The sequence below is a fragment of the Saccoglossus kowalevskii genome, chromosome 6 (assembly GCF_978046115.1).
Source record: "Saccoglossus kowalevskii chromosome 6, keSacKowa6.1, whole genome shotgun sequence".
NCBI classification, from domain to species: domain Eukaryota; kingdom Metazoa; phylum Hemichordata; class Enteropneusta; family Harrimaniidae; genus Saccoglossus; species Saccoglossus kowalevskii.
This window is the reverse complement of record NC_140646.1, coordinates 38,890,631-38,916,341: the sequence shown is the minus strand read 5'-3', so window position 1 is coordinate 38,916,341 and position 25,711 is coordinate 38,890,631. Positions and strand designations below refer to the sequence as shown.

Sequence of the window (25,711 nt, the reverse complement as noted above, 5' to 3'; positions counted from 1 at the left end):
ATAATGTTTTATAATGCAGACCATCTGCTGATGATATCGCACTGAAAATTAGTTGACAATGAACTTGAGCAAAGTGCTAGAAGTTCTTGATAAATGACAATATTATCTTACATTGATGGGTACCAAAGTCTCAATGTCACCAAGACCAAGATTGGCTCCCCGTGGATCAAAGCTGACAACAAAGTCTACAGTCTCCTGATCCGGAAAACCAGGCAAATTACGAACACGATCCAACTCTACATTGAATCCAGTGCTAAGCAAGCTGTGGCGGTCAACTGAAAATGAGACTGGAAAGTAACCGGTATTGGTAGCACGGACTATGTGTGTACGAACTGTACCCAAAACAACATAACCAAAGTCTAGGCAATAGTCTGGTAATCTGCACCTGAATGAGAAAAAAAAAGAAAAAATTAACACCAATATAAACTTGGTCAATAGAAAGAAAGTACATGGGTAGCAAACAGTTTAACAAGATTGTAACTAGGAGAATTTTCCACTTATAATGTACAGAGATGACATAAGCTTTTTGTGCAACAATTTGAGGCTGTCCCTTATTCAATTTTTTTTTCAAAATGCTATAACTTCATCAGATGTGAACTATTTATTTGATTTATTTCAATTTGTTTTTCCAAATAGTTGGTATGGGGCAACACTACCATATAACAGAATGCCACTTTTTACCAACATATTATAACATGATCACAATCAAATATTAGATTAGAGACAATAAACACTTACTTTGGCTTCTTCATTTTCTTTGTCTTTGAAGAGTGACTTGTAGGAATACGAGAAGATGGTTCATTTAACTGTGCATCTGCAGCAGTATTAGCAGCAATGGAGTCAGCTCTACTCATCATTAAATCTATTTGATGCTCTGAGGCAAACTCTTTAACAATCATTCGTTCCACTTCCATCTGCATTTCCAACTCAGATGGGAATTCATTCTGAAGTCAGATACAAATTAGAGATATGATACAAGTACAATACTAGTAAAATACACATTAGTGAGCATATTTCCATAAACAAGCCCAAAACTTGATCACACAATTGTCTCAACCGAATCATGTCTTACCTGAACTGATGCAATTGACTTGGTATCATCCACTGCGTCTCTGGGAGTTGGTGAACCACTGCTTGGCAATCTGTCTTCCTTATCTGGTTTTTGAGTATCTGTACCTAGCCTTTCTTTGGTTTCTTTCATCAAAGATGTATAGTGTCCCTCTTCATCTGCATATCGAGGTAAGTCTAATGACACTCTTGGGAAAACTCCTTCTCCTCGAATGTTAATAATGTCTGGCTCAAAATGAGCAACTTGAATCTTTAAAGCACAGAAGAGACAAGAAAATCACTATAGGATCTTTCAATTATCGCAATTTATGAAATTTAAATCAACAAATAACCCAATTTTGTTATATCATATAATCATTTTGAAAATGAGATAAATTTGAAGTTGAAAACCAAACCATATATGGCCAAGTATGCAAAAACCTCACCTCAAAACTCTTATGGAACTTTTCAGGTACTCCTGGTAGGAACTTGATAACAAGTCTCTGAGCACTATGAGCTTCAATATGACCACTATGTGGAATCATTATTGGAATTCCTGGCATTGGTTTATCCTGAGTGGATGGGTCCATATTGAGAGCGACAAAATCAAACCCTACTTTGCCAGTGTTCTCAAGAATAATCTCCGCTTCAGCAACTTCATCATACATCTTTAAATATAATGTTAAGAAATTTTGTGATACAGGTAAATATCAGGAATAAATTTGATAACCAACTAACTCTAGTGAGAGGAGGAGGACATGGCAATATCTGGAAACTCACCTGTTTTCCATAGTCAATGTCATTAGTATCAAATGTGTATTGAACCAGGGAAGCTTCACCAGTCAATGAGAGTTCATATCTAGGACCACCTTCCACATCACAAATAGCTTTGGCGCCAATGCCAATGTCAGCATGCCCATAAAAGGTAAACGTAATACGTTCATTCTCACCCGGTAACAACATACCATACAGTGGCAGGATGTCAAATACCTGCAAGATAAGTAATCAATGACAAATCGTGTTACCATTCATTGATAACAAGATGAACGTAACCACCTTATGATCAGTATTACAGATAACTTTTCTATTTACCTCTTCAATACCACATGTAGTTGGTTCATTGATACCTTGTAACCATGGCAATTTAGATATCCCAACTGTATCACTATCTTCTTTGCTTGCTGAAGCTCTAGTAGGTAAGGTTGTTTCATCTATTACAACCATGGATGCATTTCGTCCTTTGAGAATTCCATCTGCCCCAGCCTCCTAGAAATAATAGTTTTATATTTATAAGAATTGCAGTAAAGCTGAACTACACAGATATATATATCAACAGAAGATTAGTTCAGTTTATCAAAGTTCAACTGCGATTGCAATTTCAAAATATTAAATCATTTACCTTTTTCCCTCTATCTTGCATTTCTTCTTTCGTTTCATCTTGTTTTTCTTGGTTATCATCCTCATCTTCATCATCATCTTTTTTATCTGAATCAATCACAACATGTTTTTGTTCAGTTTCATTCACCTGAAAATAAATTAAAGGAATAAGTGTTTATTCAATACAGTAAGAAATATAACATGAAACAAACCATTGATTATATAGTGTGAATCACATATTTCTTTTGAATTTGAGTGGTAATACAAATTTACTAAATGTTGAGCCTGTATATATGTAAATACCAAATCAATGAAGTGCATAGTAGATTGCTGCCATTAGTCAAAGTGGATTCTACAAACAAGTTTTTTTTATGTTTTCTATATTTCTGAATCAAAGTAATACTGACAAAAATGATATTAAGTGGTATAAAATGTTCATTTTGTCAATCTATGTAATTTAATGTAAGGGTTACTGACCTTTTTTTCCTCAGGGTGGGTTTCTGTAGTTTCTTCTTCTGGCTTTTCTTCATCTTTTTCAGCTTCCTGTTCATCTTCTTCTTCATCTGCTTCATCAGCATCATCAATCTGTACATCTACTTCCTCATTGTCTGCCAACTCTTGATCACTCTCAACATCTGCATCACCACCACCTTTTGGGTAAATCACAATCTCTTCCTCGGGTTCCAGGAAAGACCACTGGTACTTGACTGGCATGGGACTGTTGTTGGCGATATTCACATAGCGAGTCACTTCAGTATCATTCAGAATACAACCAAAATCTACATCCATCTTCTCAAAAGTGAGGTTGGGAAAGAACACTTCTCCTATCAAGTTTATATAATCCTAAACAAATAAGATATTAAATATTTTGATAAGCAAAATTAACAATGATAGCGATGACAAACATTCTGATTATAGACAAAGCTAAAAAATCTAAAATTCAAAAGGTCTGGGCATAGTTTGGCAATACATGTAAAGTGTACACAGGATTCTCATTATGATTGTAAAGTAAAGAAAGCACATACCACATGTGGATGTTCTTTATATGACACCTTTAGTAAAACATCAGCAGTTCTGGTATAGTTATCTTCCTGATAATCTGGATCAAAAGTAATCTTGATCAGTGTCTTCTGATCTAACTCCATGTTCAACTCCTACAATAGGAAAGAAGAACTACTGATAACTTCTGTTCACTAAGCACATGGCATAGCAGAGAAATATCATTTTAATAAATGTAAATGGTATTAAAACTGTATCACAGTGTAACTTATCATACGCTCTACCGGGTAACTCACCATTTCAGACACTTCTGTTCCGTCTTCTGTGACAATCTGGAAAGGATATTCCAGCACCAGCATAGTAGAGAGAGGCAATGACGACACATTATGCAACTCAAGCTCACCTTGTTGTTTTTCCAAGACATCATCAGGCCCCTATAACATTAATTATATAGAGGTAATAAAATCATCAATATCATCATTAATACTAATCAAAGATAAACTCTGCGAAAAATAAATTCACTCATTGTTGTTTTATTAAAAAAAGCTAGGAAATGAAAATTCCCAACAGTCAGTAAGGGAGAAATGGCATTAGAGATTAGAATTATCAGCCAGCAGATGTTCAGCACCAATATATCGCTAATTGTTGGGATTTTGCTTACACAGACAGAGAGATAGATAGACACACACACAAAACTCATTATCTTCCTTGTGTGCTTTGTACACACAGGAGCTAAAAAACAAGAATACAAAACAACAAATACAGTGGAATACACGATCTATAAATATAATTGAAACACAAACCTTTTCAACTCTGAATGCAATCTGTTTAGTTGAGAACTCTAATAATGGTGTAATGAATTCAACATTAATGTCTGTTTTCATGATTCTTTCTTTCCCACTAGCTCTCCCAATTATAGCATGACACACCATTCTTTCTTTCACCACTTTTGGACTGCAAGGCAATAAGTGATATTAAGCACATAACAATTTACTGCACATTTATTTGAGCTGATACAGATAAATTATAAATTAAATATATAGTAACTATGTAAAGAATAAATAGCAAAGACATTCAACTTACGTATCTGAGAATCCTTCCAATAAAACATCAATAGATTGTCCAGGTTCCAATTCAAATCTGGACGGAGTAAGAGAAAATACTGGTCTTGGTGTTTGTGGTGGTTTTGGTAGGCGCTGAAAATAACAGAAAGATTGCATATTATGTGAAAAGTGGTTATTCATGTTGATCATCTTTATATTCTATAACACAGACAATAAAACAATGCATATCACAACTTTATATGCATTGTTTTATTGTCTTATGAAATCATGTGGACAGCAAAAAAATGGAAACTGATATCTGAAATCTACCTGATATTTGATGTCTTTGGCATTGATACTGGGCAGTTTTCTGTTCTTCTGTGGCAGAAACCCTTCAGTACTCCAAAACATCTGCTGATGACGACGCCCACTATTAGTCAGTTTAAAGATGCGTACGCAAGGTTTGTTGCTGAAATGTGGTCCCAAGTCAACAGCAGGTGTGAGGGGAGGTTCTGACACTATGGTAGTACCTTGACCATGTGCCATCACGGATATCATACGTACTTGGCTATTGATAAAGTTGATGGCAAGCTTGTCTTGGAATCTAAACAAAGTAAAACCAACATATTACTTAGTACCGGTATCAGCATACTGCATGAAAAAAGGACCAAAATATGTAGCATGTATTTATATTGATAAGTAGTACATATATATATATTCATTGCTAGGCATAACCAGATCATAATAAACCACTATATACAATTGCTAGAGTTGGGTTTAGGAATGGACTCCAGTGATGTAATGTTTGAGTGAGGATTGTCTGTGTCATCTCAGGCATGTCATTTTGCTAGTAAATGCACAGACAATTTGACACTGATATATTTATGTAAATGTCTTGTTAAAAGTAGATAAGTGTGACTCTCATAAACTCAAAATTCTACCAACATTTTATGGCTTAAAGGAGTTCACACCAAATTCAAATTTTGTACTACTGAGCATGTTACTGTGCATATATGCAATGTATTATGGGTGAGAACTTCCCATTGTTTGTATTGGAAAAATATTATCACACTGGAAACTCATTAAATTAAGTTTTTTTAAGCATTTCATCAAATTAGGATTTATATCATTAATAACATATTTCATCTCCTGTCACTTTGCAAAATTTCAAGACATGAAAAAATAATTTTGTCATGGAAACCAGTGCAAAAGTGTGAATTCTGACCATATTCCATAATAATTCATGCTATAATTTGTCCAAAATTTCCAGAGACCCAATTTTTTTTCTCCTAATAACATTAACCCATAATAATGAAAACATGGAGAAAATGATATGTAATCTTTAAATAGACTTGAATATCAAGTGTTTCAATTGGAGATATGCTTTTAACAGAGCAAACACTCACATATATATACATTTTAAAGTAGCTAAAACTGAACTGAACTACAGTGGTAGCATACATACCGAATGCAATCATCTAGATTACATGTAACTGTTAAGGCAAGAGAATCCTCAGGTGGAATAATACCTTCCTTTGGTTCCACTTTCCACACTGAATTAGATCGAACCTGAAGGCACAAAAATATTAATAGCAGTGACTACGATTTTTGAAAATGTGTGTAAATCTCAGTTTATGTATTATCAAATTAAATTGGAAATAAGATACCCACAGTATGTATAGCTGACTTTCCAACTTCTTCAAAGACTCCAATAACATTATAAAGGCAATAAACAGAGAATGAGTGAGCATTGGTACTAGGAAAAGCATTTTTATACTCACCATTTGGCATGTGAAATGCGCGGGTATGAGCGATTCATTAGACAAAATCACAGTTCGACTTATATCTGTCAATACTTGAGTATTTCCATAATCAATATCTGTTGGTGAGACATGTACCACTGGTCCTTCACCAACGCATGACAACTGGACATGCTATGACAGAACAAACATTGTGTCATAAATAACTAGATTACGAATGACGACTCAAGGTACCAAATTGAAATTGGGTACTGCAGTATCAATTTTATGATATGAAATAACATATAACTCACCATTGGTGGCTCTATACTACCAAAGATCTTAAAGAATGAATTGATATCTAGCTCTTCAAGTGCTTGTGGTGTAATGACAACTGGTACTTCAACCACAGAGTGTGGAGCTATGATTCCACTAGGTACTGGACTATTGTAAAGTATCGGCGATAAATCATCAACTTCCTGTGGTAACAAGTCATACTTGGCTGGCAAATCTGAATCATTGTATAACTGTACATTCTGTTCATATGGATGGTTGAGGAAACATCTCTTGTAGTCTAGTATTGGTGTAACCACGGCAATGGCAGGCACCACACACCTGTCAAGACAAGTAGGAAGGTTACTACAATGTCTAGTTTGTCTATTAAATCAAGCTTGACTGATCCAGAAAAATGATAAAGACAAATTTGATGCTATCTATACTTTTATACTTACTTGGCAGATATCGGAAGAGAAAGTATTTCTTCACCAACACCATCAATATCAACAACCACAGACATGTCATACTTTTTAATGGTGTTTGAAATCAATTCAACCTACAGAAATAATAGGAAAAAATAATTCAATCCAAGCCACACACACAAATCTTGCAACATATGCATGTATAACAAACTACAAAAGAGACTGACCTTAATTTCAACTTGACTCTGAGGATCTATTGTGCCTGTGCTTGGTATAAGAGTAAATTCCTTGCTTGGTGCAATGCCAAGTGTCTTATTTAATGTATCGTCTATTGCAGCGTTAACTACATCTCCTGTGCCATCGCCTGGTACACGTAGATGAAATGTCATTGGAACCAGTGAAGTGTTGAAAAGTGTAGTACATTGAGTACTCTTGAAACCTATGAAAAATATAAATTTAAACTTAATATACATTTGTCTGTCAGCATGCTGTGATATATTCCAGTTAAAAGATACAACACAATGCATCAGAAATCTTTTTAGTGTTACTATAAATAAAAACTAGAACAAACCTGTGCAACACCAAAGTGCACAAGGAAAATTTTCAAGTAAATATACAAGTTTATGACAAGGGGATAAGAGAAAAGATTGGATTTAGACAGGTTTTAAATGTAACACGTATAAGAATGACAAGCAGACAGACAGTCTAAAGATTGATTGTGCCAAGGTTGGAGTGCTATAAACCATGCATAAAAACGCATATTTGTCACAGGAACCTATGATTTGAATGCACAATTCTATATAACTTGGTTGTGTAGCTACCATAAGCACTCTATTAAAAGCGCATCTCAAATAGAAACATATACAAACCCAGTTGTATACTGAATCACTAAAATATTACATATTTTGACCACACCCCAAATGGTCAATCCCATTTTGGTGTTTACACCTTATGTATGATTTGAACCCAGGACCTACCAATCGTGGGTCTGGAGGTCTGGTCCAAAACCACTACACTATGGATTGACTTACCGTATGACACAGACCCAAACTTAAGTTTAGGAATATCAAAATGGAAAGTTGGTCCAATAACACAGCCTTTGAAGTTCAGTTTGAGTCTATGAGGAGACCCATCCACAGTAAAGTAGAAATCTTCATTGAAGTCCCCAAGCAGTGGAGAACAGAAGTTAATCTGTATGGCTTGATGACCACCAGGAAGCACAATCCCTTCACTTGGATTAAAACTAAATTTTGGTCCAAATGTTGAGACTGTTGAATTCAAATTGTAAATTGCATCAATGTCACCTCTGTTTGTCATTACCACCTAAAATAAAATACATTCTGTGTTAGATTAACTGTAGCTGTAAATGAAGTGTGGTTCATTGAATATTAAGTTCTTTTCTTTTCTTTAATTAACACCTGTGTAATTTCATGTGTAATTTGCTGTTTTTATTTATTTTTTGTTATTAGTGCTAAAAGAAACTTAAAGATTGCTTACCTCATAGCTATGTGTTGATCCTACAAAGATGTTGCCCATATCTAATTCATCAAATGCTAAATGGATGTTAGGACCAATGCCGTCACCACGGATACGCAATGGTAGGCGTGACTCCCTCCCAGTGATATCACAGAATGCTGTACACTGGTAGGCTCTAGCTTCCTGCGGTTGAAAGATGACTTCAACTTCTGCTGAAGTATTGGGCCAGATATCTCCTTCCACCGGCTCAATTGTAAATACATCATCAGAAAACAGCATACTGTCGCCGGCCACAAGCTGGAATGACAAAATGTCAAGAATGTACAATCAATCAATCTTACTATCAAGTAGCTGCCAACATAGAAACAAAGCAAGTAACACTGAATACATGGCAAGATAAACACTGTTGATTCGACATGGACAGATTTCACCATCTCTTGGTTATTAAGCATCCTTTTTTAGAGATGTCCGGTGGCTTAGGGGAAGACGATCCTGACGTGAAGCTAGAAAATTTGGTGCCAAACACAAATACCAGTTTGAGTCGTGCACGCAATACATGTTTACCCGGGGTACTTTCATTCAACATAGTATTTACCTTCAAATATATTTGGTGTTATTATCTAAAACTTCAATTCATGTATTTAAATAGCAAAAAAGAAGGAAAACAGTTGAGTTAATAGTCACAATGTTAAGTATCTGTATTTGAATGCAAACTCACACGTCTTCTGTTTTTGAATGTTCTTGTCAGCAAAGACATTTTATCACGGAGTGTTGGATCAGTAATACACTCTTCCAGAAATCTGTCTCTTTCCATCTCTTCTTCAGCACCAAGGTCTTGACAAAATCTAAAAAGATGAAGAGATATATTTAGCAACCAAAGAAGCATTCTAAACATCTTTCTGAATGTCTACTCATGGAATTATATAATACAGTCACAGAGCGCACATTCAAATTTTGTGTATATAAACAATATAGTTTACATACATTTATATATACCACTATGTCATTGTGACCCATATTGAACATGCCACAGTGTACCAACTGGAGAACTTTAATGACTTTAATGTGAGTTTGAAATAAGGCAAACCTTTGTTTTTGCTGGTCCTCTTCTTCTTGAGTTGCAAATGGTTTCCACTGATAGTGTACAATAACGTCACTCCTGTTACTGATTGTGACTGTTCTTTGGTTTGCCATGGAGATATATGCGTTTTCTATTCGTAGTGAATTTTTGTCTAACCTAACATTGGAATCAATAGCACCGCCATAAAGATTGACGAATATATTTTCACCTGTGAACACAAATAACAACAAAAATTTGAGTTTCAATTACAACATGAATAAAACATTTTCTGACAGATATCAGAAATTTGAGTAGATGTAAACTTTTTTAATTTCATGGGAGACAAATTGTGTAAGGGAAAATTAACACAATTTTTTTGTAGCAGTAAACATGTCACTTGGGTTCTTAAAATTGTATTATCTGCTAAACTTGAAGTCAAATTTTGACTGGTCTTAATGATGTCCTATGCTGCTGAAAACTAAATCACACCCAAAACTATGGCAATAATCTGTAATGTTCAGCTACTGAAGTAAATACCATAATTGTTGCAGTTAGTATATGGCACATACCAGTTAGTACTACTTTATATGTCAAAGGCTAAAAACAAACCAAAAATGCCTTAGACTGCTTGAAATTGTAAGGAACATAATGAAGTGCATCAATACAATCCTAAATTCAAGTACTAATACATGGTGAAGAAATCTCTGCACAATTTGATACTGACCTGAATCATAGTGCAGCACTAATTCACCAAAATGACTTCCTATCTTCATTGGTTGAAATACAATCTCTATTTGCATACTCTCATTGCTGGCTAAAATACCATTGGGTGGATTTACAGTAAATGGCCTGTAACAAAATAAGAGTTGATATAGATTTCACAATCAAACATTGCATGTAGCAGTCCATCCAGACAATTGTGATTGGGAATTGAGACCCGTAAAATAACGTCCTTTAGATAGAAATTTATTGCGACTTACTTCTCAGTGCTTAAGGCAAACCTTGCCTCCTTGTTGCCAACATTTCTAACAAGTAAAGTTCTACTGGACGGATATTTGACGGGACAAGTAGCAAAATTAACATCATCTGGAAAATCTAATAGTGCACGAGCACCTATACATCGGACGGGAATGATAAACTTTTCTTTCTCTGTCATGCAAATGAGTTCATGGGTATAATCCTAGAAGTGACAATAAATATATCGGTACTAGCATTAGCAGGTGTGTTCTTGTGTTGGTATGTACACTATTGAATACAATGATGAATGCTGCTGATATGTTTAAACAGAACTAAGTAAAATTGAGGTGAAAGATGTCTTAGCGATTTGGGTGATCTAGCAACCAACAATGAACTTAAGTAAAGCTTAGTTCATTACCTTTTTCTCTTCAGGAGTAAACTGTATTTTGAAAATAGAAGCACAACCCGGTGCTACTTTATGTCCAACATTAGGTGGGCTGATAACCTTAAAATAGGGAGAATCAGTCTGGTATACTTTGATCAGTCTGGGAACCTAAAAAAAAAAAAATTCAGATTGGCACAAAATTGTTTCATTAATAATATCAAATTGCATTGACTTGTTTCATTGTGTACATGTATGCCAAAACACTTACCTTGTCATTGTTCCTTAGTAAAAGTGGTACTTCATAAACTTCACAGGGTTCATATTGTTGGAAAGTAATATCAGATGGAAATGGTTGAAACATTGGTTCATCAACATCCAATTGTGTAAACTGAAAATGAGCAAATAATTAATTTGATTAAAACACCATTGTTCCATTTCATCAGATGAATCATAAGAGAATATGACACAAGACTGGAACAAATCAGTTACCAATTTGGCTTGGAACAATACTCCTAAAAAGTGCTTGAACCATTAAACTATGTCCCTTGAAGCTGTTTGAATGAGATTGCCAATAACAGGAAAACACATCATTTTCACCCTATTTTTTGACCTAAAATGACATATTTTGACCCAAAAAAGACACAGCAAACTAAACAATTTGTCAACAAAATTTTGTTTAAATCAGATCATACATTTCGGAGTTATGGTATGACACAGACTATGTGCTGTGAAGGGAGGATAAAAAGTATGAGTGGTGGTTATACTAGTATTACCTTCTGATGTGTTGTATCACCCATATCAAGTAGTTCAATAATCCTTGGCAATCTCATCTCATGTGTGTTAGACAACTTTTCCTCTGTTGTCTGTGCCATCTCCTTCATGAATATCGATGGTGAAAACTGAAAGCAAAGAGTAATTGTACATAACAACTAACGATGTTTGGTTTTTGCTTAGTTATATTACTTAGTTAACAGAATGATGGCAGATTCCAAACACTAAAATAAACTTTTTAGTTTCAGTGCATGGGTCACAGAAGCAATTTATTATATAACAAATTTAGAAAAAATTTGAACAGATTTTAACAACAATTTATTTTTTATATAATGTTTACATATGAGTTTGTTATTTTCTAAACATTGCAGTTTTCTGGTGATTTATTCACAAATATAGAACCATTACATATGCAATTGATGAAAAATGTAGCTATATTAGCTGCTCCTCTAATAGAAGCCACATCCTCTCTATTGCATTGTACCATATTTAAAAAAAGCTGCGACTTGTAATACAGATTTTACAGTACTCAACTATGGCTAAAGATATAAATCGGAAGGGTTGATGTATTATTCTTCTGATAATGTATCTAACAGGTGTTCCTAATTATAGAAAATGTTACCCGCTTAAAACTCAGACAGTACAACTGTAGTGTGAAACCTAGTACTCAACATACCTTGACTTCAGGGGTTTCAATTTCTTTAATGAGCTTAGGATTTCTTGGAGCAATGACTTTGCTGTCATAGGATGGTGTCTCTCCACAATCTGTGGATCGCTTCACCACCTTCTTTCCAAGTCCTGTAGGCATTTTGACTGAAAAATATGATTGGACAATTTAAATTTATAGTTGAAAAAAGTTACAATATATGGAATAATTCAGGAAAGGTGATTATATATCAGAAAAGAAAGGCATATTTTATGTACAGGCAGGCTCAGAATGGAAAATGTACCTTTCCTATGTTGTATGTACTGTCAATCTCCGAAGCACATCTGTGACATATATTGTACATGGTCTTACAGGTGAAACAAAGTGTTATTGAGATATTTGCTAATTTGCTAAATTAGCAGTCTGTTGGCTACATAGATTCAATGTTGTGAAATGCATAGTGAGAAAGAAATATCAAATTAATCAGTCTAGCTATTTTCAATAAAACAAGAAAATTCAATCAAATTCTGAAGTCTTTTCAAAACGATTTAAAAAAATCATTTTAAACAGCTATAATTATAAAATGGTGATTATTCATGGAGATAATAAACAACAAGTACACAGTACACACACAATTACCAAACTAAAATACAACACCCAGGCATGTTTCTGTTATGTATTGTACTAACTTTATTATTAACATTAACAGTCTTATAAGTGTACATGAGTACTGACATATAGATATCAACATCATTCACCCTTCCTTTGAAGTTGCATTCTGTGATCATTCCTAAAATTTTACTGACGTCTTGGGACTATGATGTTTCATATTTGATAGTCTGAACATGAGCAAATTGCAGGAAATTTGTACTAAAAGTTGAATTACAAACGATTTTCTGGAAGTTGACCTCATAGTTGCTGTCGACATAGGAAGTAAAGTAAGCAAATAACACCGAATAAACGGCAAGGTAAAGACTATGTCTAATTATAGTAAACACGTACTGCGTGCGTGACTCGAACCGGCGCTCGCGTACGGCACCTAATCGCCTAGCTACACGCCACTACACGTCTTCCCCTCGGCCACCGGGCATCCCCAAAAAAGGATGCTTAATAACCGAGCTTATTACGTGCAGAGAACGTGAAACCCGTCCACGCGATACGCGCCACACAGCATGGCCAGAATGCGGCAAAGGCCTTCAGATCTGGCTGTAGTAGGATGGTGAAAGTAATGGTACAGCATTTTAACAGTGAATAAGTACTGAGAAATAATTTTTAAACTCATAGTTGCTGTCGACATAGGAAGTAAAGTAAGCAAATAACACCGAATAAACGGCAAGGTAAAGACTATGTCTAATTATAGTAAACACGTACTGCGTGCGTGACTCGAACCGGCGCTCGCGTACGGCACCTAATCGCCTAGCTACACGCCACTACACGTCTTCCCCTCGGCCACCGGGCATCCCCAAAAAAGGATGCTTAATAACCGAGCTTATTACGTGCAGAGAACGTGAAACCCGTCCACGCGATACGCGCCACACAGCATGGCCAGAATGCGGCAAAGGCCTTCAGATCTGGCTGTAGTAGGATGGTGAAAGTAATGGTACAGCATTTTAACAGTGAATAAGTACTGAGAAATAATTTTTAAACTCATAGTTGCTGTCGACATAGGAAGTAAAGTAAGCAAATAACACCGAATAAACGGCAAGGTAAAGACTATGTCTAATTATAGTAAACACGTACTGCGTGCGTGACTCGAACCGGCGCTCGCGTACGGCACCTAATCGCCTAGCTACACGCCACTACACGTCTTCCCCTCGGCCACCGGGCATCCCCAAAAAAGGATGCTTAATAACCGAGCTTATTACGTGCAGAGAACGTGAAACCCGTCCACGCGATACGCGCCACACAGCATGGCCAGAATGCGGCAAAGGCCTTCAGATCTGGCTGTAGTAGGATGGTGAAAGTAATGGTACAGCATTTTAACAGTGAATAAGTACTGAGAAATAATTTTTAAACTCATAGTTGCTGTCGACATAGGAAGTAAAGTAAGCAAATAACACCGAATAAACGGCAAGGTAAAGACTATGTCTAATTATAGTAAACACGTACTGCGTGCGTGACTCGAATCGGCGCTCGCGTACGGCACCTAATCGCCTAGCTACACGCCACTACACGTCTTCCCCTCGGCCACCGGGCATCCCCAAAAAAGGATGCTTAATAACCGAGCTTATTACGTGCAGAGAACGTGAAACCCGTCCACGCGATACGCGCCACACAGCATGGCCAGAATGCGGCAAAGGCCTTCAGATCTGGCTGTAGTAGGATGGTGAAAGTAATGGTACAGCATTTTAACAGTGAATAAGTACTGAGAAATAATTTTTAAACTCATAGTTGCTGTCGACATAGGAAGTAAAGTAAGCAAATAACACCGAATAAACGGCAAGGTAAAGACTATGTCTAATTATAGTAAACACGTACTGCGTGCGTGACTCGAACCGGCGCTCGCGTACGGCACCTAATCGCCTAGCTACACGCCACTACACGTCTTCCCCTCGGCCACCGGGCATCCCCAAAAAAGGATGCTTAATAACCGAGCTTATTACGTGCAGAGAACGTGAAACCCGTCCACGCGATACGCGCCACACAGCATGGCCAGAATGCGGCAAAGGCCTTCAGATCTGGCTGTAGTAGGATGGTGAAAGTAATGGTACAGCATTTTAACAGTGAATAAGTACTGAGAAATAATTTTTAAACTCATAGTTGCTGTCGACATAGGAAGTAAAGTAAGCAAATAACACCGAATAAACGGCAAGGTAAAGACTATGTCTAATTATAGTAAACACGTACTGCGTGCGTGACTCGAACCGGCGCTCGCGTACGGCACCTAATCGCCTAGCTACACGCCACTACACGTCTTCCCCTCGGCCACCGGGCATCCCCAAAAAAAGAATGCTTAATAACCGAGCTTATTACGTGCAGAGAACGTGAAACCCGTCCACGCGATACGCGCCACACAGCATGGCCAGAATGCGGCAAAGGCCTTCAGATCTGGCTGTAGTAGGATGGTGAAAGTAATGGTACAGCATTTTAACAGTGAATAAGTACTGAGAAATAATTTTTAAACTCATAGTTGCTGTCGACATAGGAAGTAAAGTAAGCAAATAACACCGAATAAACGGCAAGGTAAAGACTATGTCTAATTATAGTAAACACGTACTGCGTGCGTGACTCGAACCGGCGCTCGCGTACGGCACCTAATCGCCTAGCTACACGCCACTACACGTCTTCCCCTCGGCCACCGGGCATCCCCAAAAAAGGATGCTTAATAACCGAGCTTATTACGTGCAGAGAACGTGAAACCCGTCCACGCGATACGCGCCACACAGCATGGCCAGAATTGTTGTAATTTCTGGAAGTTGACGATCGTTTTAGCTTTAATTTTATCTGCTAATGCTTTTGAATGCTATTCTGATGTGTTTTGATTCACAAACATTCTTCTCTGTTCGGAATTAATTTACTATGTCTGCAGTAATTTGGATCAATGGCAAAACCAGCCAAACCCTCAAATATTTCTCACAATTTGTCACACAATAATCTCAATACGATCAAAAACCTTGAGGAATGATCTAGGAGTGAAATTTAATCTTGGAGCAGACAAGGGGGATTCATAAGGCTATATGACGCTATTAACTAAAAGATTTTGATCAATAATGTTGTTATTATTATTATTAATTGTGAACAGGCAGCCCAATAGTCTATTATGTAGTTAGTTATTTAATGACTTACTAGTAAATACTGAGATTCATACTATATTCGTTAAAAGATTCAGTACTAATAAATTCAAATAATTTTCTTGATTTTAAACTAACACGACAATCTGTGTTATAACACGCAAACATTAGCTCTGATTCCTGACTAAAATGGGGAATGGGTTTGCTTATTATTGTATTATTTCACCTTCCATCATTCTGGAACCATCAACATGACGACCGTAGTCAGGGGTATGTGTCCCACGACAGTGCTGCTGCAGCTTACCTCGCCATCGGTCCAAACATTCAGTGCATGTGACAGCTCGCTTCAAACATAAACTTAACATACCTGTTCAGATATTAACCAGCACACTTCACTTACCTTTAGTGCAAAGCGTCGCTCTTAAAATGATATATTACGCCAAATTCAGCTAAATGTTAAAATTTACACCAATCTAACCACAACCCTGTCGCCATCTTGTTTTTGAAAATATAGCTTCGGTGTTGTCATGGAATCAGTGATTAGCTGTCGGGGAGCCTTATACAAAGTGTTCATTGATTGGATGAATACAGCCCAACGTCTAACTTAGTCAGAAATCAACCAATGACAGTGATTGTTTCTAAGATAATTCGGATAGCCAATGCCGAAGTTTTCCGAACCTTGTCGATGTTATGTGAACTATTTTTTCAAGAAGTAGACTCATGCGTTACATTTATCTACGAACCGATATTATATGTAAGTTTGCCAACGAAAATTTGTCCGAAAGCAAACATAGATGTATTTTGCTTTCAGATAACTTCTTAAAAATGTGCTATCAACTTCACAGAAACAGACATATGTAAGGGTTTTATCGTCGATCTCGGATGAATATTTTGATTTTAGTAGTTATACGTTTGCTTTCGTCATCAGCTTCGATCTCGCAAGCGTCCTAGAAATCACGCTACCAAGGTCACTTCGTTCTCTGTGGTACGTGTGTCTCTGTGGTGGTAGGAGTGCTGCGCAATTTTCTCTTGAAATGAAGATTTGGACATCAGAACACGTCTTTGAGTGAGTGTTTTTTTTAATACGCTTCAAAATATGTCCTAGCTAGATTGGGCACTGCCAGAATTTGTTCTTTTGCCGTCGTTGCGATGAAAATCCAAAACGCCGGTCGTTGTTTCGTGTCGTTGGCGCTACACTTCAAAGTTCAATCGCGGACAGCGTACACTCCCGTTACGGTACCGGTTGTGACTGTCACGTAACACACAGTAACACACACCACGTGAAATATCATGCCGGGTTCTTTATCAACTAGATGATATAATCCAATCGTTAGAGACCCTGTTATGTATTCCACTGGCAATCTTTTTACACGACATATACGTGTCGTTCACGGTGTTTCCAGACCGCATGTCATCGAATTGTATGTTGCTGCGATAAAGGTCCGAATTTGATAATACCATGATATTCAATAGATGATCTATTTTACCTAATAGAAAATACTTTATAAATGTAAGTATTACAGTAACGGGTTCGAGCGACGTGCCGGCTGTTGTATTCATACTCAGACCACCGAAATTCGTAATACTATAAAAAATACCGTCGCCTACCTTTTTACAAACTACGATTGACGAAATATTGTATATTATTAGCGAGAACATGTTTTATTTCAAGTTTCATTTTAAAATGCTGATAGTATTAACACGTACGTAATTGTGCTACCATGGATGTACATCCATGGTGCTACTCTGTTTGACGTGGGAATTCCATCAATGGATGACGTCACTGGTCGCGGATGTCACATGACATAAAATATAAAACAGGAGTTTTGCCCATTTATGGAATGCTTGTTGTAAATTAAATATAATCCTTTGATTTCCAGTTATGATGTTGTGTTCCATCAATGTAGGACACATCTGTCATTTTTGTTAATACACGACATGAGCAGCAATAAATATGTTTAGTAACCATGCAATAGTTGTATAGTGTTGCATCATTTATTCTTTCTTAGAAATGCTACTAGTACATTAGTGAGCAAATTTGGATGGCCATGGAAGATGGCATTATTTTGAAATGAAAACCACCACAACTGTAATAATTTATAAAAATAATATGCCATATTTGTATATGAATGAATTTGTATATTGTATAAAACGTATTCCATTATTTTCACTATTACAATTTTATTCTGACATTTATATACTACATGGCTCTCTATGATCAGTGATAACTTGTTGTCGCATGTTCTACAAATGTTAATGTTGTGTATTTTCTATATTACAGACATCCTTGGGAAACTGTGGTGCAGGCAGCATGGAGAAAATATCCCAATCCTCATAATCCAACTGTAGTTGGACTTGATGTTATTGATAGACATGTAGATAAACAGGGTAGACTAGTAAGTCATCGGTTAATGTGTACAGAATGGGGTCTTCCTATGTGGGTACAAAAGGTAAGTTTTATTTTTTATCAGAATGGTTACTTAAATCTGTTTGTAATTCTGTGTTTACCCCCAATGGGACATACCGTAAAAACTCGATTAATTCGCGGTCTCTATTAGTTCGCGCACCCATTTTATTTTCGAACGCTAATTTTTAAATGTATCCTTTTAATTCGCGGCATTCAAAAACATGTTTAAAATTGTATCCTATTAATTCGCGCGCCAGAATAAAGTGGATAACTCAGAATATATTGCATGAACATTAAAAATATACATATGTTATGTTATGTTATCAGTATTTGGTGTCGCCGCAATCGCAGATGATCTCCGCCATCACCACCTTTCAGTTAGCAAGCAGTTTAGGTTCGGTAAAGATTTTACGTGAAAAAAATCATTCCCCCACGACACTACAGATGCTGGGCAAGATTATTACTTAGTCGATAAATATCCATCGGTCAGCACATCGATTACGAATTTCCGTGATGGAAAGCTTGGTACATGGCTTTTTCGTCGCTGGTCCACAGGGTTGCATCCCGGGGTTGCATCGACCATGTGTCCGCCATTATTCTATTACGTCATTTAAGTCAAACCGCCCTATGGTGCGTAAATTGACATTTTTGATTGGTCGGACAATTGACCTCGTGTCACATTTCATTATACCGGATTCGGTAAAAAACACAGAGTTAAGCGGTCATGTACCTTCTATAAATCTAACCTTGCACACATAATCTTGTACTGACGTGTTTTTTGTCTAAGAAAGACGTTCCCTTTCATTTAACCCCCAGTTAACTCTTCGCGTCCATGGTATTTATGAGAGTTGAAAGATTCTTTGAACAAATGAACTATATTGATTTGTGTCAAGCTGGGTGGCCCGAATTAAAATATCAGTGCATGAACTCTGGATGTCTTTGCCCAATGCCGCACGTAATTCAAACACGTGGTTATTAGAGTTCAGTCGAAATGTACGTGAATAATGCGATCGAAGTCCGCTACCCAGAGTTTATTGTATTATAGTAAAATTTAATTTGACGTATGGTATGTTTATGTTTGTGTAATTATTACGAATGCAACGCATTATCAAGTCGGTGATATTGAAATATTCACAGACCTAATACCCTGGGTCAGTGCCCTAACAATAGTTAAAAAAAACTAATTATGAAAGCAATACATTACGAAGTTGAAATATTCAGAGCTGGTACAATATTGTAAACAAATTTGCGTAATTAGAAAAGCAGTGCACTAAGTAAACGACGTTGATATATTCAAGCCAGTACAGAGTTGCATACAAGTTGCGTAATTACAGTACCTTCGAATATAATTAATAACAATTTTACTAGTTTGACGTGCAGGGCACGAAAGAAAAAGGTTGCTAAGGTAACGCGCCAGTTCAATGCGTGACTTGGGGTCAAACTTCGGTCAACCTTCGGTCAACACACACTTGATGTCAGCATCGCCGCGCAACAAGTTTCGCTAAAGTACTTGAAGTTCAATTGTGTCCCAAAATGATGTCGCTGATCACTCAGTTGTCGCAGCGTGTGTTGTGTCATGTCCATGATGCACCCCGTTTCGACTTTGGCCTGCTTTTCCTTCTTGTTCACGTAAAATGCGACCTCTCACCAATGTATTAAAACACTTTGAATTTATACTTTGCATGATTATATTTGGTCAATGCTAAACATTATTTTTTCTAAACATTTTCTGAGACCGATTTTATTAACGCAGAGTTATTTTTCCAGACAAGATGGGCTTCGTAATATCTGCCATAACATCGCCCGGGCGATGCCTAGAAAAATAAAAAAAGGCAGTGCAGCCAGACGGCTACTTTGTAGCAAGTGTTCATTGTTTGTTTGTGTACAGAGTGACCTTTGCCATTTTTCACTGTTTCATTTCAAGTGTAACATTGTGCGTGGTCCTTGACGCAGTGCGTGTTTTCTGTCCGACTATACGCCATGAATGTCGCTAGCCATGAGTCTCAGAGGCACTAAAAAAACGTCCCGTAATCGTGTTCATTGGAAAACAAAACAAATCACTAATAAATTTATGAAAACAGTTCCTTTTTGAATCGATCTAAAAGTACTCGTTTAATTCGCGCACCAAAAACCAGTAATTTCCGTTTTGACGCTATTAATTCGTGCACTTGAAAAAATACTGTACTAGCACAACACGAAAAGTTAATTTGTGTTGTAATCCAATCCAAGTTGGTCGCCTTTTTTTCTTTTTTTTGGAAATTTCTGTTTGTATCCCAAATTTAAGCTGTCCAGTTTGGTTTAAACTTCAAGACGATTCAGACATTGTTTTAGCATATCATCAGTTGATTTGTGCCATCACACAATCAAATGATTTCCTCTCAGCCATAGACCATATCAAAATTTCAAATCATAGTGTATTGTGGGATAGTTATGACCAAATCAAACCAACTCCACCAATCATAAAGCATGTCTGCTCCCATTATCTGACCTGGCTGTCCCACAGTGCACTATAATTTACTTTTACTTTTTGCCAACATAGACATTAGACTTGGGCAGTCCAAAACATTAGTTCAGTGTAAAACTGGTACATGCACTTGATCAAAAAAAAGAGTATATAAATGCTGATATTTCATTTCTCATGCATTAATGTACAGATAGGGCTGTGACATTCTCAGCGGCTTGTTTAATTTATCAATAAATAAGATTATTAGAAGGGAAATTGGCTTCTGTGATCTTTTCAATATAAAACATTTGTAAAAAATATTCAAATCTTCATGAAATTACTGTGTACACCCCAAATCTGACAGAAATCAATAGATTATTTTATGCAAAATGTGCTTGTTTTACCAAGCTTGAATGCTAGAACTTCATGGAAATGCAGAATATTTGAAAATAAAGTAACAGTTCATATTTATGTTTATTTTTCAGTTGGTTGGTGTCGACAGAGCATGCTATGCAAGTGAACACTCAGTTGTAGACAGGAAAAGAAAAACTTTTGTATTACGTACAAACAATGTAAGTTCCGAATACTAAGAATAGTACATTCAGCAACAGGATCATTGCAGCCCTTCTCAGCCAAGTCACTTTGAGTACACATTGGTGTTTACATGTTTTGTGTATTGTACTAGAAACTTATCAGACTTTATCTCAGTCAAGATTGCAATGTAGATGCTGATGTTGAAAGAGCATTTTTTTTTATCCTAGGTCAAAACAAAGTAGTATTGTATATCAGGCATCTCGCCACGCTGGTCGGCAGTGGTCTGCCCGACCAGCACTCAAAATTAGCGACCACCACAGAGATGCTTCCAACCAGGACTATTGTCCGATTGTTATTATAATTATGTACATGTACCTGCTGACACGCATCCTGCCAGTCGTGGATCATAATTTGTAAACAATAGACCTAGTCGCACGATGCGTAGCTGCTAGTCAATTTTGTGAAATTAGCACCTCTGTTCATAAGTAAAAACTTTCTTTGATAGACACAGTCTTTAGATTGAAAGCTAAAATTCTTTCAAAATCAATTTCACTACGATATAACATGGTCAAAGCGGAGTTCACATTCTGACAGTTTGCGCTACTCAAGAAAAAAATCAACGTGTTTATTGCATGATTTGGTAAAATACATTTGAACTGTTATCATCGCGATTCATGTAAAAACTCTTCTTCAAGACCTATTTTACCTTTTAAAAATTGCTAATCACCTCTTTCGACAACCATCGTGCAGTATTCAACTGAAATCAATGTCAACACATCGTGCTTCGACATCGCTTTACTTTCGCAATGTAATTTTTATGATCACTACCATTCGGAAAACTTTGGATTCTACCGGCATTACCATGCACCATTCTGATTGGTTATTGGAATTATTGACCCATCGGGTCAAAGGACACATGCTGGTCAACTAATACGTCACAAACATCATGGCGGGCTGGGTTTTTTACCAAAGCGATTGAGTGATCAAAAATATCCACTCCCGATAAAACTAAGTCAAATTTTACTTTTATTTCTTATTTTTTGCTTGGCATCATGACTGAGTAAGAGGAGTAATTGGTAAAATTGGTGTACAATATCGCTAAGTAAGTTATGTCACGTCGTAACTTTGAAGCTTCAGAATTTTTATTTGTTCGTTCATTACTGTGAATATATACATTTTAGAAATTGATGGTACGAATAATAAATTACAACAATACTCCAAATAATTACGTGGTCGATTTTTTGAAGGGGAATGTATTTGGAGTAAATGAGATCGTGAAAATATTCCTGGCTGAAATGTTTCAAATGTGTTTTATTTAACTTTTTACAATAGACATTAATATTGCAACAATAATTTGTTTCTGTTTTTTAGTCTGCAGCATTCGCATTTCGAATACTTCTAAATTGTGAAACATGTCTTAATTCCAAAAATATTTGCACTGCGACCGAACTCATTAATATTCATTGATAATTAATATTCATATAGCTCATTAATATTCATGACCGATCGGCACTCGTGTTGGGCTGGCGAGATCCCTGACTCAACATAAAAAATATTGTATTGTCACAAGTGTTCTCTCTCGTATTCATACCTTCATTCTTATTGTGTATGCATTTTAATAAGTATTTTTTTTTTTTCAGGTCACATTCAGTAATTTAGTAGCAATCAACGAACAATTAACCTATTCACCACACCCTACCGACAAAAAATCGTGAGTACCATGCTTGTATATTCAATACAATTTCACTTGGTGCAACAAAAAGCTGTGTTTAATGATTTGTACATGCAAATAATTTTACCTTTCTACTTTTCAGAACATTGTTGAAACAAGAAGCAATTATCACTGTCCATGGCATGAGATTATCTAGCTACTTAGAACAACTTGTTGTGAATACATGTTCATCAAAAGCTACACAGGTATGCAAACATGTTTCCCAATGATATTTTGATTTCTAATGGGAGAGCTATGTACATGTATTATAGTATACTAGTACAGTATCCAGTCATAGTCAGAACATTTTATTTGATGGTCATAAGGCTTGCAAGGACAAATTTTTCAAAAGTTCCTGACTCTCCTGCTTGAATAAAAATTACATTTTCACACAAAGATTTGTTGATTCTCTTGCATCTAATATGTTTGATATTCAAGCTTTTCACTAGTATTTATTACATGATTTTTAATTCTCCTATCATCAGTTTGAGTCCCTTCCCTCTATTAGTTAGATCCCTCCTTTTTTATCAAGAAAAATTATCTATATTTTCAACCACCTGCCAGGAAATTCAGATGTGACAATAACTTTCTCATCTGATATTTTTTCATTGTTTAATTAATGGATGAATGGTTGTGTTCTCAGACAGACAAATCATAGCTGGGAGCTCTTTTGTCTTAATTAACATTTGTTTGGACATATGAACAAAAATGGACTAGTTAGTGTATTGGTCCTGTTTGTGTGCTTTTATGCATGTATGTATCCTTCAGAGGATTTGTTTGTATATAGTTATTGGCATACCCATATCTGCTTCTCTTTTTATGAAAACTAATATTTTGAAATATTTTTACTTTCAGGGTAGAGTTGCTATGGAATGGGTGATAGGAAAAATCAACACAGAGGTCAAAGACTTGGCCAAAGGAGTTAAAGGCATTAAACATAATTTAGAAAATATTGCAACGAAAGCGGAGAACCTTGAATCTCCTCTTTGATACCATAACACATTTTTTTAAAGAAAGGAAAAATAAATCATGATTGGACTTTTTATCGTACGACAAATTATATTCTTAATTGCCTGTGCTTGTATTCACAATTCAAAACAGGCATCTGTAGGTGAAAGTCTTTTTAAAGTTGCATATGTTTTTGATGATATTCTAGTACTTGGTTAGTATGCGTACAGCAGATTACACCACCAGTACTTGACGTACTTACCATGCGATTTATTGTACAACTCGTTACAAACTTCTATGTCTAAAATGGAAGTGTGTGTTTGTGTGTGTGTATATATGACTAGTCACTTGGGATGTTACTTTCCAATTATCTGGAATGTATATACAAATCATGTCTCCCAGAATCAATTTATGCTGCAGGGAAATCCAACTGGGCACATTCAGTTGTGACCAAGACATCTTATTTATTCTTTTCTAAATGTATCTTGGTTATTTCCCTTTAGACATGACTTGATTTATTTTCTACTGTTTTTCAAATTCAGGTTGAAATGCTTAATTTTGCACAAATAGTGTTGTGTGAAGTACTGTGGTCTCTCGTAGCTCCAAAAATTCTTAATCTGCTGTAGTGACTCGTTAGATGCAGCACTGAGATTAAGTGGAATTTCTTGGGTACATTCTTTTATGTGAGCACTATTGCTTTTATATCAAATGATATACCATACATGGTAGTGGTGATACATGGTTGTAAAGTTTTCTCAACTTCAGCATTGTATGTCACATTTTCTTTGATATTTATATATCATGTAAATAGTCATGTAAATTTAAATTTCAAAGTGGTTTTACTGATGTATTTTTTTAGGATTAATTTGCCTACCTCATGAAATGCATCAAAAGCAGGTGCCCAAAACCTGAAAATAGTTTTGGTCTTGTGGCTACATGTACCAATATCTTTTTTTTTTCAAGAGATATTGCCCTTTTCTCAACTTAAGCTGTTTTATAAAAACTATGTACATCAATGTAATTCAGTACTTTCAGTATAGAACTTTCTTGCTACCTGGACCTGTATGCAATATCCATATTTTGGGTTTGTACAATTTATGTGCAGAAATAATATTCTTGTAATATATTGATTTAATATTTTCAAGAAAAATAATTATGCTGTTTCAAGAACACAAATGATTTTTTTTAATATAATAAAAAACAATTTACCTCATAGGTCTATATTTTTTGTTTTGAATTCACACTTGAATGGTCTACACAATTGAACCCTCAGTCGACTTTAGGTTGTTATACCATCGTCAGCTTCCCTCATTTGTGGAATACAAATTCAACATACCGAAATGCTACAAATGCAAATTTTCATCATAGTTGATCTAAATTTCCTACAAAAATCTGTCTGACTCAAACGGCTTCATTGCAAGAGTAGTTGGCTGACAAAAAAAAATCGCATTACATTTATTGAGAGCCATTTATTCTATCCGAGCACTGCTCGAATACATTTGTCACTTTCAGTTCTGATTATGCATAAAGATCTACAAAAATAGATTAGCAAAAAAATTTACGTTTTTGAAAATAACATTCTACATGACGAGTGTTTAATAGCTTAACAATGTGCATAATGTAAAGATGCAGGAATCCTTCAAATTCCATGTAAACAAGTAAAATCTGTATTAGAAGTGACTTCTATGGTGGGATGCAACCTCTATTGGAACATATAAATGTATGAGAATTATAAATAC

General features: G+C 36.0%; 2 protein-coding genes across 3 annotated transcripts in view; one reads left to right on the top strand and one right to left on the bottom strand.

Annotated features, from left to right (window-relative positions):
- LOC100375784 (axonemal central pair apparatus protein HYDIN-like) overlaps positions 1–16,442 on the bottom strand; it is a 50,672-nt gene extending 34,230 nt beyond the window's left edge. The window contains exons 1-29 of one of the 2 annotated variants that reach the window (XM_085500516.1): positions 16,330–16,442; positions 12,229–12,365; positions 11,555–11,680; positions 11,050–11,169; positions 10,815–10,949; positions 10,420–10,619; positions 10,164–10,288; positions 9,467–9,668; positions 9,098–9,224; positions 8,401–8,676; positions 7,935–8,226; positions 7,131–7,342; positions 6,937–7,037; positions 6,520–6,820; positions 6,248–6,400; positions 5,932–6,035; positions 4,797–5,070; positions 4,507–4,619; positions 4,227–4,377; positions 3,720–3,857; positions 3,450–3,578; positions 2,902–3,267; positions 2,447–2,572; positions 2,140–2,313; positions 1,828–2,037; positions 1,494–1,715; positions 1,073–1,318; positions 739–944; positions 112–385 (exon numbers count right to left, since the gene is read on the bottom strand). In XM_085500516.1, the coding sequence (XP_085356642.1) occupies positions 112–385; positions 739–944; positions 1,073–1,318; positions 1,494–1,715; positions 1,828–2,037; positions 2,140–2,313; positions 2,447–2,572; positions 2,902–3,267; positions 3,450–3,578; positions 3,720–3,857; positions 4,227–4,377; positions 4,507–4,619; positions 4,797–5,070; positions 5,932–6,035; positions 6,248–6,400; positions 6,520–6,820; positions 6,937–7,037; positions 7,131–7,342; positions 7,935–8,226; positions 8,401–8,676; positions 9,098–9,224; positions 9,467–9,668; positions 10,164–10,288; positions 10,420–10,619; positions 10,815–10,949; positions 11,050–11,169; positions 11,555–11,680; positions 12,229–12,360 (5,235 nt within the window). In that variant the 5' untranslated portion in view covers positions 12,361–12,365; positions 16,330–16,442. Of the gene's footprint in view, positions 1–111; positions 386–738; positions 945–1,072; positions 1,319–1,493; positions 1,716–1,827; positions 2,038–2,139; positions 2,314–2,446; positions 2,573–2,901; positions 3,268–3,449; positions 3,579–3,719; positions 3,858–4,226; positions 4,378–4,506; positions 4,620–4,796; positions 5,071–5,931; positions 6,036–6,247; positions 6,401–6,519; positions 6,821–6,936; positions 7,038–7,130; positions 7,343–7,934; positions 8,227–8,400; positions 8,677–9,097; positions 9,225–9,466; positions 9,669–10,163; positions 10,289–10,419; positions 10,620–10,814; positions 10,950–11,049; positions 11,170–11,554; positions 11,681–12,228; positions 12,366–16,155; positions 16,181–16,329 lie in introns of those variants that run through there. The other variant, XM_078013794.2, reaches the window with a different exon arrangement.
- Positions 16,443–16,857: 415 nt separating this feature from the next.
- Positions 16,858–25,708, top strand: LOC100375640 (PRELI domain containing protein 3B-like). Its single transcript, XM_002740073.4, has 6 exons — positions 16,858–16,995; positions 18,211–18,379; positions 21,265–21,351; positions 22,954–23,024; positions 23,128–23,230; positions 23,880–25,708. Exons 1-6 carry the CDS (start codon positions 16,964–16,966, stop codon positions 24,012–24,014), a joined length of 597 nt encoding a protein of 198 aa, XP_002740119.1. The 5' UTR covers positions 16,858–16,963; the 3' UTR covers positions 24,015–25,708.
- The last annotated feature ends 3 nt before the right edge of the window (positions 25,709–25,711 follow it).